This window comes from Hipposideros armiger, unplaced genomic scaffold (genome assembly GCF_001890085.2).
Source record: "Hipposideros armiger isolate ML-2016 unplaced genomic scaffold, ASM189008v1 scaffold_446, whole genome shotgun sequence".
NCBI classification, from domain to species: domain Eukaryota; kingdom Metazoa; phylum Chordata; class Mammalia; order Chiroptera; family Hipposideridae; genus Hipposideros; species Hipposideros armiger.
This window is the reverse complement of record NW_017731796.1, coordinates 1,501,232-1,515,900: the sequence shown is the minus strand read 5'-3', so window position 1 is coordinate 1,515,900 and position 14,669 is coordinate 1,501,232. Positions and strand designations below refer to the sequence as shown.

The 14,669-nt window shown below is 32.5% G+C and overlaps 1 protein-coding gene across 1 annotated transcript in view; it reads left to right on the top strand.

Moving 5' to 3' along the window:
• Nucleotides 1-14,669, top strand: part of DYNC2H1 (dynein cytoplasmic 2 heavy chain 1) — a 301,806-nt gene that overhangs the window by 57,205 nt on the left and 229,932 nt on the right. The window contains exons 34-39 of the mRNA XM_019665532.1: nt 4,487-4,669; nt 5,837-6,060; nt 6,819-6,934; nt 9,101-9,138; nt 9,358-9,513; nt 10,676-10,935. Of these exons, the coding sequence (XP_019521077.1) occupies nt 4,487-4,669; nt 5,837-6,060; nt 6,819-6,934; nt 9,101-9,138; nt 9,358-9,513; nt 10,676-10,935 (977 nt within the window). The remainder of the gene's footprint in view (nt 1-4,486; nt 4,670-5,836; nt 6,061-6,818; nt 6,935-9,100; nt 9,139-9,357; nt 9,514-10,675; nt 10,936-14,669) is intronic.

The window sequence follows — 14,669 nt, the reverse complement described above, 5'->3', positions numbered from 1 at the left end:
TTACATTAAGTACAACTTGAAACCATTCTTGTTTAAGGAAGGATGGATTAAAAAGGTTTTTCTTGTATAAAGACTTGCGTACACAACTTATTCACTACTCCTCTTTGAGTATATCAAAGAAATTTGATAGTGGTGAATTATTATATTTCTCATGTAGGGAACTAAAAAAGTGGGTCTCCTATATTTTCTTTAAGAGATATTACACAGCAAGCATTCATACAATCTTAGGATGTGTTAGAAGACCAAGGTCTGAAGAATACCTCATAAGGTTGTGGGAATGGAAATACCTAAGTCTTAACACCTTGTTTTCTTTTAGCAAGATTTCAATTCTGTGTGTATGTAGATAATTAGAGCATTATCATGTGGTACATAACTGAGTCTTTGGCCAACTGAGCTAGGATTGTTCATGGTTCTCCGGCACATTTGTGGTACAAAGTCACATGAAAAATTTCAACTTGTTCACCTTTTTGTTTTTTATTGTTTAGTTTTAGTAATATAAAGTAATACTTACAGAAATTCCTTCTGAAGAATGAGATAATTATTTTATTCCTTATTTTTAATTATTATCACTGCATATATTTTTTATTTTACCTCTACTTTTATGGTTTGAAAATAGATGTCAGCTCATGGATAATCTGTGATGGTGATATTGACCCTGAATGGATAGAATCTCTGAATTCTGTTCTGGATGATAATCGACTACTCACTATGCCCAGTGGAGAAAGGATTCAGTTTGGCCCAAATGTTAACTTTGTATTTGAAACTCATGATTTAAGTTGTGCCTCGCCAGCTACAATATCTAGAATGGGAATGATCTTTCTAAGGTAAACCATAAGAGCTTTTGCATATGTTACATTAGAATATTCTTCAATTATTATTGTGGTTTCATAGCTGAGTGAAATAAGTGTTGTATAAATAATACATAATTTGTTCCCCTTATTTTTTATTAACTTCTTTTTTTTGTTTAAGTTTTAATTCATTCAGAGTTCCTGTTTTATTGCAATTGAATTATTTCAGCAGTTTAGTCATATCACAGTTACTAAATAGATATTTTTGTTTGCTTAAGTGAAACAGCAAGTATTTAATTTGTGTCCTTTTGTATATTACTTTTATTTGAATATTATGACTGAGATCAGAGAAGTGAGCACATTAGTTATGAGCTAGAGGCTAAGAAGCTATATTTTAATTGTAGAATCTTAGAGTCATAGAAATTTAGGACTAATCTAGGTTTAAATAATGGTCCTATGGTCCAATCTTTCATTTTACAAATTGGAAACCTCTTTAATTAATATTTTCTTTCTTCTTCAGTGTATTTGGAAGAGGCTTAAAGAACAAAAATGAATAATAAACTTTTTTTTTTNTTTGTTCTTCAGTCTAGTTGTGGAGGACGTTGCTTCACTGGCGCAAGTTGGCACCATCATTGCGCTCTTCCCGGGCAAGGCAGATCAGTCTCCGGCTTCTGGACAGCCGCTCACTGCGGCTGCTAGCCCCTCACGCTGGCTGCTGGCTACATAACGGTAGCCCATGGCAACCTACTGCAGCAGGGGCTGCAACCTATGCCGTCGCCAGTGACTCACGGCAACCCAGCTCCAGGTTGAGCTGTTGTTCAGCATATTAGCTGTAGAGGGCAGTGTCACTGGCCCTCATATGTGGGATCCGAACTGGGCCCTCTGGTGTCCCAAGCCAGCTCTTAACCAACGCGCCACTCGGCCGGCCCTAAAAAACCCCTTTAACGTACAGTAATTTTATATATACAGTAAAGTTGCAAAATTAGCATTCCCATTGTTTCATCTCACATACCATGGCACGTTTGTCAAAACTCAGAAATTGACGCTGGTGCATTACTATTAACTAAACTCCAAACTTCATTTTGATTTCACCTATTTTATTATTAATATCCTCTTTCTGTTCCAGGATTGAATCTAGGGTAGCACATTGTGTTTAGTTGTCGTGTCTTCTTAGTCTCTTCTGCTCTGTGACAGTTTCTCAGTTCGTTTTTATTTTCATGACTCTTTTAGAAGTATTAGTCAGACATCATGTAGACTCTTCCTCTATCCTTTTTTTTTCCCCTGATGTTTTTTTCATGATGAGACTGAGTTTTAAATATTTGGAAAGAATACCACAAAGGTGGAGTGCCTTTCTCATCACATTGTATCAGTGGGTCCATAATAACCACATGATACCACTGGGGATGTTCTCCTTCATCACTTATCTTAGTGTTGGTCAGGTTTCTCCACTCTGAAGTTAGTTTCCCCTTTTCCTACTCTACTCTTTGGAAGCTAATTACTATATCTAGCTTACCTTCAAAGTGGGGAGGCAAGGATTAGCTCCACCTCCTAAAGAGGGGCTGTTATTTGAAACTCTCCTGTAAAGATCTGTCTCTCTTCCCCATTTATGTAATTGTTAATTCATTTACTTAAATCGGCGTGGATTCGTGTGGATTTTATTATACTTTACCATGTTGTTTTTTTCCGTTTATATAAAATAAATGATTCTCCCCACCCATGGATCTGTGCCTTCATGAAAGGCTGAATATTCAGCTTCTTCAGGTCGCTATTAAAAATGAAGTTAAAACATTGTGAAAATAAGACAGCATAGAAAAGAGGACTACATGAAATTACCCATTTTGACTTTAAATGGTCAAAGTAACATCTTAAAAGAAAGCTACTTTAGCTTAAAGGGGGGCATATGCCAGGGCAGATGCAGTTATTTGGTGAAGTATGAAATAACTATTATTCAGTTCTGTCTCTCTGATGACTTTTAAGAGATATTTAAACCATACCTGTAATAAATAAAGATGGCTTATATATGAGTTCAGTGCTTGAAATAAATTCTAGTTCCAGCCAAGCCTCTTTATATATATACATATATATATATATATATATATATATATGTATATATATATATATATATATATATATATATATATATATATACGGTTAAGCATAGAAATATTAAGCAATTATAGAGAAATACCAGACTAAATATAGTTTCTGGCCTTTAAGTATGTCTTACCAATCAGCAGCTAATATCCTTAAAAAAAAATAAGAATCTGGCAATAATATTAGAATTTATGTTTGGCTTAAGAATGGGTTTACGAACCAGTTTTGAGCAAGGCTGATTAGAGATTTTTGCTCTGTTTGTTAGTTTTTAGTTGTATGACATAAAATCTCTGGGAGGCAATATTGGCATATTTGGTGAAATACCTCAATCTGGAATTAGTTGATCTGGTCTTAAATCCCAGTTACATAATACTTACTTCTGTGCTCTTTCAGGTAACTCATTAAACCTTTAGAGATTTAACGTTCTCATGTAAAATTAGAATAATAATAGTAATATTTTCTTACTTTATATACCGTTGTTACAAGGATCCCATCAAAATGGTAAAGTACTATGCAAATATAAGTGGTAATCATTTTGCATTAATTAAAATCTGAGGGTACCTGGGATTCAAATTTGATGGAAAAGAACTCATGACTCTACTTAGTGACACTTATTTTTCAGCAGTCAAAAATATAGTGACGTAAGCCTGCCAGTTCATATGATAGCATATGTCTTTACATGTTACTCAATTCTGGTGCACCCTTTAATTACTAGTAATGTATTTCAAGACTGTTAGACACTACTTTTATAGTCATTGAATTCATAACTAATAATTTTAAAATGAAACTTTTTCTCTAGTTAATGAAAATCATATTGTGGTACAAGCATTGAGGCTTAATACAATGTCAAAGTTCACATTTGTTGATTGCACTCGGTTTGATGCACTGATTAAAGATGTGTTTCCTGGAATTGACTTCAAAGAAGTAGAATATGATGAACTGAGTGCTGCGTTAAAGCAAGTCTTTGAGGAGGCCAATTATGAAATCATACCCAATCAGGTAACTATCAAGAAAATTTTATAATATATTGATCCTTTCTCTTGGTTCATTCCTTTTTATCTTTATCCTTTATCTTTTAAGTTATCTTTCACCTTTCAACTTAAATCTCACTTGCTCAGGGAAGCCTTCCCTGATCTTTAAGTCCAGGTTAGGTCCCCTCCCTATATTATATATACTTGTTCAATGTTAATTGTAGATTAGATTAGTATTGATTCTCCTTCACCAGATAGTAGTCTCCATGAAAAGTGGGATCTATGTTTATATTTGCTCACTGGTTTATTCCTAGTGCCTAGTACAGAGCCTGGAACATACTATATTCATTACACACACACACACACACACACACACACACACACACACACACCAGGGGTGCCAAANTATATATATATATATATATATATATATAGTCATGGGACATGGAGTATAGTGTGGGAGTGGAGTCAAGGGAATTGTAATAGATATGTATGATATTGAGTGGGGGAAGTCGGGTGGCAGATTGGGAGAAGAGGGTTGTCACTTTGGGGGGTAAAAAGTATAACTGTTGCACTGTGTTGTACAGCTGAAACTAATTCTAAATGAATACACTTCTTATTGTTTTTTTTAAGGGCATTGATGTGAAGTCAATGGGACGAATATTTGTTGGTTTGGTGAAGTGTGGGGCCTGGGGCTGTTTTGACGAATTCAACAGACTGGAAGAATCTGTACTATCAGCAGTTTCTATGCAAATCCAGACAATTCAAGATGCTTTGAAGAATCATAGAGCTGTATGTGAACTGCTTGGCAAGGAGGTATGGAATACATTGGGAATTTAAAGATTAAGATATTTTATAAGACTTTGGATTGTTCATACTCAGGCAATATTCTATTTTTATTTCTCTAAACACCCCTGTTTCTAATCTGTGACCACTGTATTAAACCTTTTTATCTGTGAATTGTCTCTGAATTTTCTCACCCTCTTTTGGTCTCATTCTACCATGCATCTTCAAACTACATTGAATGATTCAATTGGAATAATATTTGCTAACATTTATTGAGCACTTACTCTGTGCTGACATTGTGCTTAGTGGTTTATTGCGTTGTTTCATTTACTACTCATCAGAATCCTTTGAAGTAGGCTCTATTACAGTAATTATGAAAACATTGAAAGTTAAAAGAGCTGTAAAATTATCCCCTTATCCATAGTAATATAGTAACAATTCAAGTTTTTCTGGGTAGGCCAAGAAAGTAAGACCAATTCTATTGTAATTGTTAACACGTTATTTACGTAATGTTTAACTTCTTGAGAAATTATTAAGTTTTTACCTCTCTGTTATCAAAATTTATTTTCTTCCACATTTATTTTTTTTATTTTTTTTCTTTCCTTTCCTCCCCTTAGAAAGAAAGAGTGGTTCTTTCTCTTAACCAATGCTAATCTTTCCACCTATATTTTGGAATCTGCTTCCCAGGGACCTCCTCTTAGATATCCATTGCCTCTGCCATAGTTTTCACATTTCTTCCTCTACCCATTCCTCATTTGCTTTAAGACATAATCACATCTTTTCCTTCTTAAAAACATATAATATGATATTATATATAATGATATTAAAATATATAATATAATATGTTATATTTAATATAATTAAAACATAAGAAACTTTCCCTTGATTCATCTTTTTTTCCAACCACTATTCTTTCTCTTTCATTTATAGCCAGGTTTTTCTGTTCTAGGGATTTCTACTTCCTAATTGCCCATTCATAGTTTGCACATTCTAATTTAGCTTCTATTTCTTCTGCAGTGTAGTTCCTAAGAAGTTTATGATATGTCGAATAAGGACATGGTTAGCACATTAGTGGTTACATTTTGGTAAGGTACATGACTTATGTGTAGAAATATGTCAATAAAATTTCTGTTGGCAATATGTTTTATATTTACGGTTTCAAATATTTGATGCCTATATTTTAAATTAATATTTCAGGTAGAAATAAATTCAAATTCTGGAATTTTTATCACTATGAATCCTGCTGGAAAAGGTTATGGAGGAAGACAAAAACTGCCTGATAATCTCAAACAGCTTTTCAGGCCAGTAGCCATGTCTCGTCCAGACAATGAGCTGATTGCAGAAGTTATTCTCTATTCAGAGGGATTTAAAGATGCTAAGGTATTGGGCAGGAAATTGGTAGCTGTCTTCAATCTGTCTAGGTGAGTTATCCTGTTTTAAATGTTTTTATATTTTGTGGTTTCAATGATTGATTATGGTTATTAGTGACCATTTTTCACATTTGTCCAATTTACCTATTCAGTGATTTTCATATTGGTGATTATATTGTACTTACGATGTTGATAGGAAAGATTTTACTTTGAATAATGAAAACATCTGGCTCAAAACTACTTGTTTTTCTTAAATACTCTAAATCTGGTCTCACTTTTTTCTCTGCAAAATATTTATTTTTATTGGAGTACTCCAGCTAAATGATACTTATTGATCTAATTTACCAGCTGAACACTCAAAACCCGCTGTTCATTGGAGAGAATCTTTCACAATTTTTTCTATGTTTTATTTTTGGTAATAGAGGTTAACTTTTAGCTTCTTTGGGCAACCTAGAATTCTGGTCCATATCATTTTAAAAGATAGTGAGAACTGGAATGTCAGAGACTGAGAACAAGGTAAATTTATTAAAGATATTAGGGATAAAGGTAACAGGTAATTGTCATTTAGTATCTTTATTAAGAGCTATATTAGCTAGTTCTTGAAAGGCTTATCCTCATTCTTGAGAACCATCCGTCTTCAACATTTTACCTGAGTTGTCATTTTGTTTGATTGATTCTTTTATATAAATTTATGGCATATCAGTACTCAAATCTGTTAGTAGTTATATTCTGTATTTCTTTGGATATGATGATAAAAAGAATTTGTGAAAGCTGTTTGATGCTTTCTGATATCCATGTTATTACTTAAGGGAACTTTTGACACCTCAGCAGCATTATGACTGGGGTTTGAGAGCTTTGAAGACGGTTCTGAGAGGAAGTGGAAATCTTCTTAGACAACTGAAGAAAACTGGCATTAAACAGAAAGGTATGATTCATTATTCCAAATATAATCTTATTTTTTAAAATAACTTTTAATGTAGAATAGTCTTAGATTTATAGAAAAGTTATAAATATAATACAGGGGTTTCTGGAAAGCCTACCCCCGGTTTCTCTTATTATTAACATCTTACATGAGTATGGTACATATATCACAACTAACGGAGCAATATTAATACTTATTTTTTAACCAAAGTTCTTACTTTATTTGAATTTTCTCTTGTTTTTACCTTCTGTCCTATCATAATTTTTAAATGTGCATTAGATATTAAATAGTTGTGATATATAGAAGAATAGTCTGCTCCACTTGTTCTCAGTCTTTAATGTGCATTATAATAACCTGAAAGCTTGTTAAAACACACTGTCGGACTCAATCCTCAAAGTGCCTGATTTAGTAGCAGGTCTGGAATAGAGCTTGAGAATTTGTCTAGCCTTACAACAAGAACAGAAACCTTAGAAACACACAGGGATTCTTCTCTTTCAGAGAGATAGTGTACCAAACAAAATAACCCTTGAAAAAACTTAAAAATATAACCCCCCCCCNCCATCTATAATATCTTGTGCTGCTTACTTAAAAATCTTGAATATTGGAATGTCTTTCTAAATGTAGTTATAAAACCATCTTGTCACATTTTGCTGTGTCAGTAAATACATATATGTCATGCTAAAAACAATATCAAGTTACTACTAAAGTAGAAAAAGGATGGTGAGTTATTTATAATTTTATTAAAACATTTATCTACTTAACGAATTTGTTGAATATCTAATATTTGTCAAGCATAACACTAGATGAGACTGTGAGAGGTGAACATTAACAGGACAATCCCTTTTCTTAAGAAGCGTTTGTCTATTGGAGGAAAATGACGTGTAAAAAGATAATCACAATATCACAGAATGAAGAGAGTATTACTATTTTTAGGAAAGGTTTAAAAAGGAGATCAGACTTTGAATTTGAAGCATGACTAGACATTTAACATGCAAAGAAGACAATAGAGGGCTTTCCGATATTGTACATGTTTTTTTCAACTTTTCTTGGTTTTTCTTTCATGTCATTTCTTTTATGAAAAATGTAAACAAATTAGAGGAAATAAATAGCAATGAGTTTTTTTAATAGTATCTGATTAATCTGAATTTGATTTAGAGGTCACTACTTTGGGATTAAACAAGACATGGAGAAATGGAGATCTCTAGTTTCTCAACTTTTTTCTTTTATGACTTTGTAAAGATAAAAGATGGAAGAATAGGAATTTGTGGGAAATGATGCAAATGAGATAGTTTTTCCTGGAGGCTTTAGGGAAAGAACCACTCCCACGAGCCCTCAGTCTGACTGAGCTGTCTCCCTTGTGCTTCTACAGCAACATACAGTGTCTTTCAACTGTATTATAATTGCTTACAGTCAACTATGAGGACGTTGAAAGCAAACACCAAGTCTTTCCTACTCCTTATCGTATCCTCAGAGCCAAGTGTGGTGATAACAGAGTAGTAAAAGAATGAGAGTGTATGTGTTCGATTAAACACCTGATGCCTGTGTTGTAGCACCTTTTCAGTTAATATGTTGTTATTTCATTAATATAAAACATCCAGAACCTAACAAGGCTGAACAATGCAAATATATTGAGGCCATCTATTTGTATGCTGTTAATGTTAGAATGAGAAATATAACACTAGATGGAATATACTGATATATAGGGGTTTGTGAATGTAGAAATGGTGACAGGGTAAGATTATTAAGCCATAGAGTGGATACTAAAAATTCGGTTAGAAAATTAACTGATTCTGTTTTGAGGTTGGGTCCCTGTTATTGTTTGACATTTTTTTTATGTGTTGAGGGTTCCTTCTTTCTTTTTCTGTACTTTGTTCACCATGGTCAGATTCTGAGACGTATACCATAATGGATGTTCTGGTCAAATGCTGATTTTATTTGCAGCTAGAGCTTTGCTTTCTTGTATAAATTTAGCAAATTAGACAATCTAGAAGGAAATATGTCGGTTTCCTTTATCTTGCCTTGAAAGCTGAGAACTCTTAGCATGGCCTAAGCTATCTCCCTCTTTCCTGCTCTGCTTCCCATTTCTTTATTTTCATCAAAATATTTATTCAGGCAGAGTGATTTTTTTATAAATGATCATTGATTTACCTTTTCTTTTATATTTTTCAGGTTTAGGAAGTAAATCATGTATCTATTTGAGGACTCCAGTACTTATAGCTAGAAATATACAATTGTGTTTTTATGATTACTTTTTATTTTCAAAGTTTGTATATATAAATTGAATGAAATCCAAGCTTTCTGCAACTGAATAGAGGAATAAGTTTAAAGATGATCCTTAGAAAAGATATGTGAATGTCAGTCTATATGGTTCTAAGTTAACTAGTTAATATTTGCCTATTGTCTGTACTATGGATTTTAATTAACAGAATGACTATGTGGTGGAAACAAGTTTGGTTGGGACTGTGATGAATGGTTTGTCACATCTATATGGATGCAAAGAACATGACCAATTTATTATTAACCTCATAAGGGGACTGGGTGGAAATTTGAACATGAAATCACGTCTGGAATTCACCAAAGAGGTAATGCGTTTAAAGCCTATATTCAGTCAACATTTTTCTGTAACTTTCATCGACTCTTAACTGCCACAATACAATGACTTGTAACTGTAAGCTATAGAACTTTTTAATTTTGAAATTATGCATTCAGTATTATAATAATGGATTTATATACATGTACATACATGCATACATATACTTTTTTCCTTTGAAATAGTTTATATTTTATGGTATTAAAATTTTATAAAATTTTATTTTAATAAGCTAAGGCTTGGAACATATCTTTTTTGTTAGACATTTTTGAACCTACTTAGCTATATGAATAAATATAATTATTTCATTCATTTTAATCTTAGAATAATATATTTTTTAGTTATTTTTTTAACCAGAACAGTTTTAGCAGCTAGGGTTAGGATAGATTAATCATTATAAATCTTTTCTAAATAAATGTAAAGGTATACGTCACCTAAGTTGCTTATAAAACTGAATTCTGCATATTAAGGGATTTCTACCTATTGGCCTCTGTTGAAATGATTGAACATACATTCCTTTGAATTGGCTCCAACATTATGTTTTTGCATTTTTATCATTTTGTTTCTTCTTTGATACCATAAATTTATTGCTTTCTCTATTTAGTTTCCATTTCCATGGTTATTCTGTTGCCAGATAATTCTCATTGTTACCACTCAGTGTCAAATATATGCTGATTTTAAGCAGAAGTTCTCATTAAAAGGTCAGAATAAAGGTGTTGAAGAGTAGCACTGGAGGCTAAATCTCTGCTTTATACCTGTGCAAATAACAGTTTTCAGAGTTAGAAAGAAGAATAACAGTTTGAGAGCAGTAGTGGTATCACTGGAATGGGCACAGAATATGGTGGAAATGAAATGTTTAGGATTTCTGCATTGTGTATTTTGTAATTTAGTGATAAGAACTCAATTAGAAGTTGAATATACTTATACTTCGGTGTATATGTAAACTGGATGACATTTATTTGCTTAACTGATAATTTAGAGAGTAATATATTAAATAAAATGTTACTTTAATTACCAGGGATAGTAGCTTTAGTGTATGTGAATTTTTATTTGAACTAAGATGTTTCACTTTGGGACATTTACTTTAAAGAGCTAAAATTTCACATATTCTATTTGGAGTATGTGAAAACCTATCACAACTTTTTCCTCTTAAGGTTTTTAATTGGGCACAAGAATCCCCTCCAGACCCTCACAAGCCAATGGACACCTATTATGATTCGAGTAGAGAACGATTAGCATCTTACATGCTGAAGAAACCAGAAAACTTGACTGCCGATGATTTTAGTAATGGCCAGACTCTTCCAGTCATTCAGACTCCACACATGCAACGAGGTCTAGATTATTTCAAACCTTGGTTAAAGTCTGACACTAAACAGCCATTTATTCTTGTAGGACCAGAAGGATGTGGCAAAGGGTAAGAGCAGAAAAATATTGATTGAAGTGTGTATTGTGGATTTATGCTCATTTCCTCTTTTAAAATGATTAACAGCTTTTGTTACCTTTCTTTTGGTTCAACTAGCCCTTACTTTTCATGAATGACTCTTCGTTGTCACTACTTGTAAAAATAATATGACTGTGGATAAGAATATGTCCTCCTTTCTGCCAGGTTATGTGTTTTCTAATGGAAAGAGAGCAATTTGAGAAGATAGTTAAACAAAGAATCTATGCATACAATCACAACAAAGAATGAATACCCTAGATACGCTCACAAATTACTATTTGCTTTATTTATAAAAAAATGAACGTTGTAGTTAGCTGTCTATTTTAAAATAGCTTTTAATCAGATGCATTCAGCCTATTTTTAATGGCTGAGTATAGTTTCTGGAAATAAAGGACACATGGAATATTTCATATCCTTAGCAGTAATTTAAAAATTCTATAAAACCATAGTNTTAGCTGTAGAGGGCAGTGTCACTGGCCCTCATGTGGGATCCGAACTGGGGCCCTCTGGCGTCCCAAGCCAGCTCTTAACCAACGTGCCACTTGGCCGGCCCAATAATAAACTAATTTTAAATATTATGTACAGTAGTCACATATCAGAACATGGACATTTAAGCTATTTTTATTTTCCAGAATGAGTAATTAGAATGTTTTCTTTTACTTTTTGAATTTGATATGTATATATCAGTCAATATAAAGTGCTCTTTCCTCTTTTAGGGCCATTTCAAGCCATTTTAGGTGTTGTATGACACATGATAGTGTTACTAAGTTGGTTCAAATTTAGTTTCTAAAATTATTTAATTGCTTCTTTGATAATATAGAAACTTTATATTAAATTTGTCATGAACTCCAATTTATACTTTGAGGTACTAATTATAAAAAATATAACATTGGGTTTATAGCTTTTGTAGCAGTATCTCACAGTTTATCTTATTCCATATATTCTTATAATGTGAGAAAAATAGGATTAAAGAAGAGATTGTAATTAAATTTTAAAATATTTGTTGAATGCCTTTTATGTATATGACATTAAGTTAAGCGTTTTAGGAGAGGCAAAGCAAGAAAGGTATAAAACGAACTCTTATGGAGGGCTTGTCTTTATGGCGCATACCTTCAAGTAGAGGAGAAAAAATAGATATAACAACAATTATAATACAAGATAGAATATAAATAAAATAAGTGGTAAGTATAATGCCATGCATATTTAACAGAAGCAGAAGACCACATATTGCTGTAGAGGTTTGAAAATTCTTGGTGAACCAGATATTATGAGAGGCATAATGAATATATATGATTTCATGTAACTAATACAAATTAACATTTTTTAATTGCTATTTGATTAACTTGTACTTTGGTTTTAGGTTTCATTTATTTCTTTAGCGCATATTTATGGAGCACTTGCAATGCAGTAGGCCAAATGAGGACCTTTTCATAGTGAAAGAGAATGCTATTAATTATAAACCAGAATTGTCTTGGACAAAGCAAGACACGCAGTTGCCATAGGCATTGAGGAGTTACCACTGACAACGAAGTCTGTTCTGAAGGAGTGTAGAGTCTTGTGTTTGTCTGTTTTGAGCCTATCTAATGTAATTGGAATATTTACCTTTGCTCTTTCCAGTTTCCTTTTCCTTGTTAGACTGGATAGAAATGTGAGAGAAATTCAAGGACTCAGTTTTTTTTTATTTTTTATTTTATTTTATTTTATTTTATTTTTTAGCTGAGCCATCCTGCCACGCCACCTGTTGGCATCTCAGTGGCAGCTCAGCTTGGGCCGGGAATCGACCCGACCCTGTTGCTCAGAGCTCGTACTATTGAGTGAGCTCTTAACCAACGGAGCCTACTCGGCCGGCCTAGACCCAAGAGCTCAGTTTTTAATAGTGTTGCTATGAAACAGTGTTAGACAAGGAAAAAAGACAAAATTATGAGCCCTTGTCAATTGTAAAATTATTAATCTATGAGTTGTTTTTACTATAATTTTTTTGTAATTATACAGGATATAATATTGAATAAGATGTGAATATTATATTTAATATCCATCATTGGAGGTTAGTCATNATGTATACACATTTTAAGAAAGAAAAACTGTATTAAAATTGTAATACTCAATATATACTGATAACAAAAGATGAATACAAGTCACGTTTGACCTCTGCAATTGCAAGAGGTGCTCAAAGTGGTTACCATCAGCGTCCAGACACTTCTGATTATGACGAACTACTGCTTGAGCAATGTTGACCAAAATGTCCACTTGTATACATTTTTTGGCACCCCCGAGATATAGAAATATATATAGATCTATCTATCTATTTATCTATATCTATCTATCTATATGATTATACATAATCTAGTTTTATTTTGACATTTCATAGAACTTCTTTTACTAGGTATTTTTATATAGCACAGATACATGTTCAAAATGAACACTTTTTTCTCACTTTTATTTTAAGGGAGACAGGATATAAATGAATGAACTAGTGAAAAAATAATGAATATATTATATTAGAATTAATGAGTGAAGAAAATAATGAACATGTATCAAATAACTTGGAAAACATATTTGTTTCTTTTAAAGAAATCTTCAATTTAAAGACCACATAGTAAATATATTCAGATTTATTTATGTATATTCTTTTATTTAAGGCTTTATTTTCCACTGAAGAAATCAATGGCTTAATTTATATGTTTAGAATAGAATAACTATGATGGAATGAGAGCAGAACTTTGTATGATTATACACTATAAATGATATACAAACATGTTTCTTTTCTACTAGATCAAGAAGGCTTTAGAATTGTATGAACAATTATGCCAGAGGATGGGAGTTGTTATTGTTGGTCCAAGTGGTGCTGGAAAATCAACTCTTTGGAGAATGTTAAGGGCAGCACTTTGTAAAATTGGCAAAGTAGTAAAACAATATACCATGAATCCCAAAGCTATGCCTAGACATCAATTATTGGGCCATATTGACATGGATACAAGGGAATGGTCTGATGGTGTTTTGACAAACAGTGCTCGCCAAGTAGTTCGAGAACCTCAAGGTTGGTCTCTGTTGTGTGATTCATTGTTTTACTTAACTTTAGAGGATGCTAATTCTTGTCTATAATGCTGTTCTTACCTTATACTTGACCATAAACTGCTTTATAATGACGTACATTGATATTTTACTTCGGAGGGGCCCAAGACATGCTATCATATTGACCTATACTTTATAGCAACTTTTATTATAATAGAAACTCAGAGTAACCTGGGTGAATTGAAATTAACAACTAGATTAATTTACTGAATAAATATAAAATCTTTGATTGCTGAGTTGATATCATAATGCCTCATAAATAAACAAGGTGACAAATTTTTATTTAGGGTTAAAATTGGTTTGTGTGCGAACGTTTTTAACTCATCAGTTTGAATACAGTGTTTTGAATAATTTTGAAAGTTTATGTCATAAAAGAGTAGAGTCCTGGTCTAAATTTTATGGTTTGGTGTTTAAGAGAGTTTTGGGCCAGGATCTGAGAAGACTCACTACTTTTTATTAGATCATAATTTAATTATAGTTGTTATTCTAAGCCAGTGAGTGAAAAGTTTTGAACTCTAAGATATTGAAAGGGATTTTCAATGTCGTCTTTTCATTTTCAATGTAGTCAGTAATATTACATTAAGTACAACTTGAAACCATTCTTGTTTAAGGAAGGATGGATTAAAAAGGTTTTT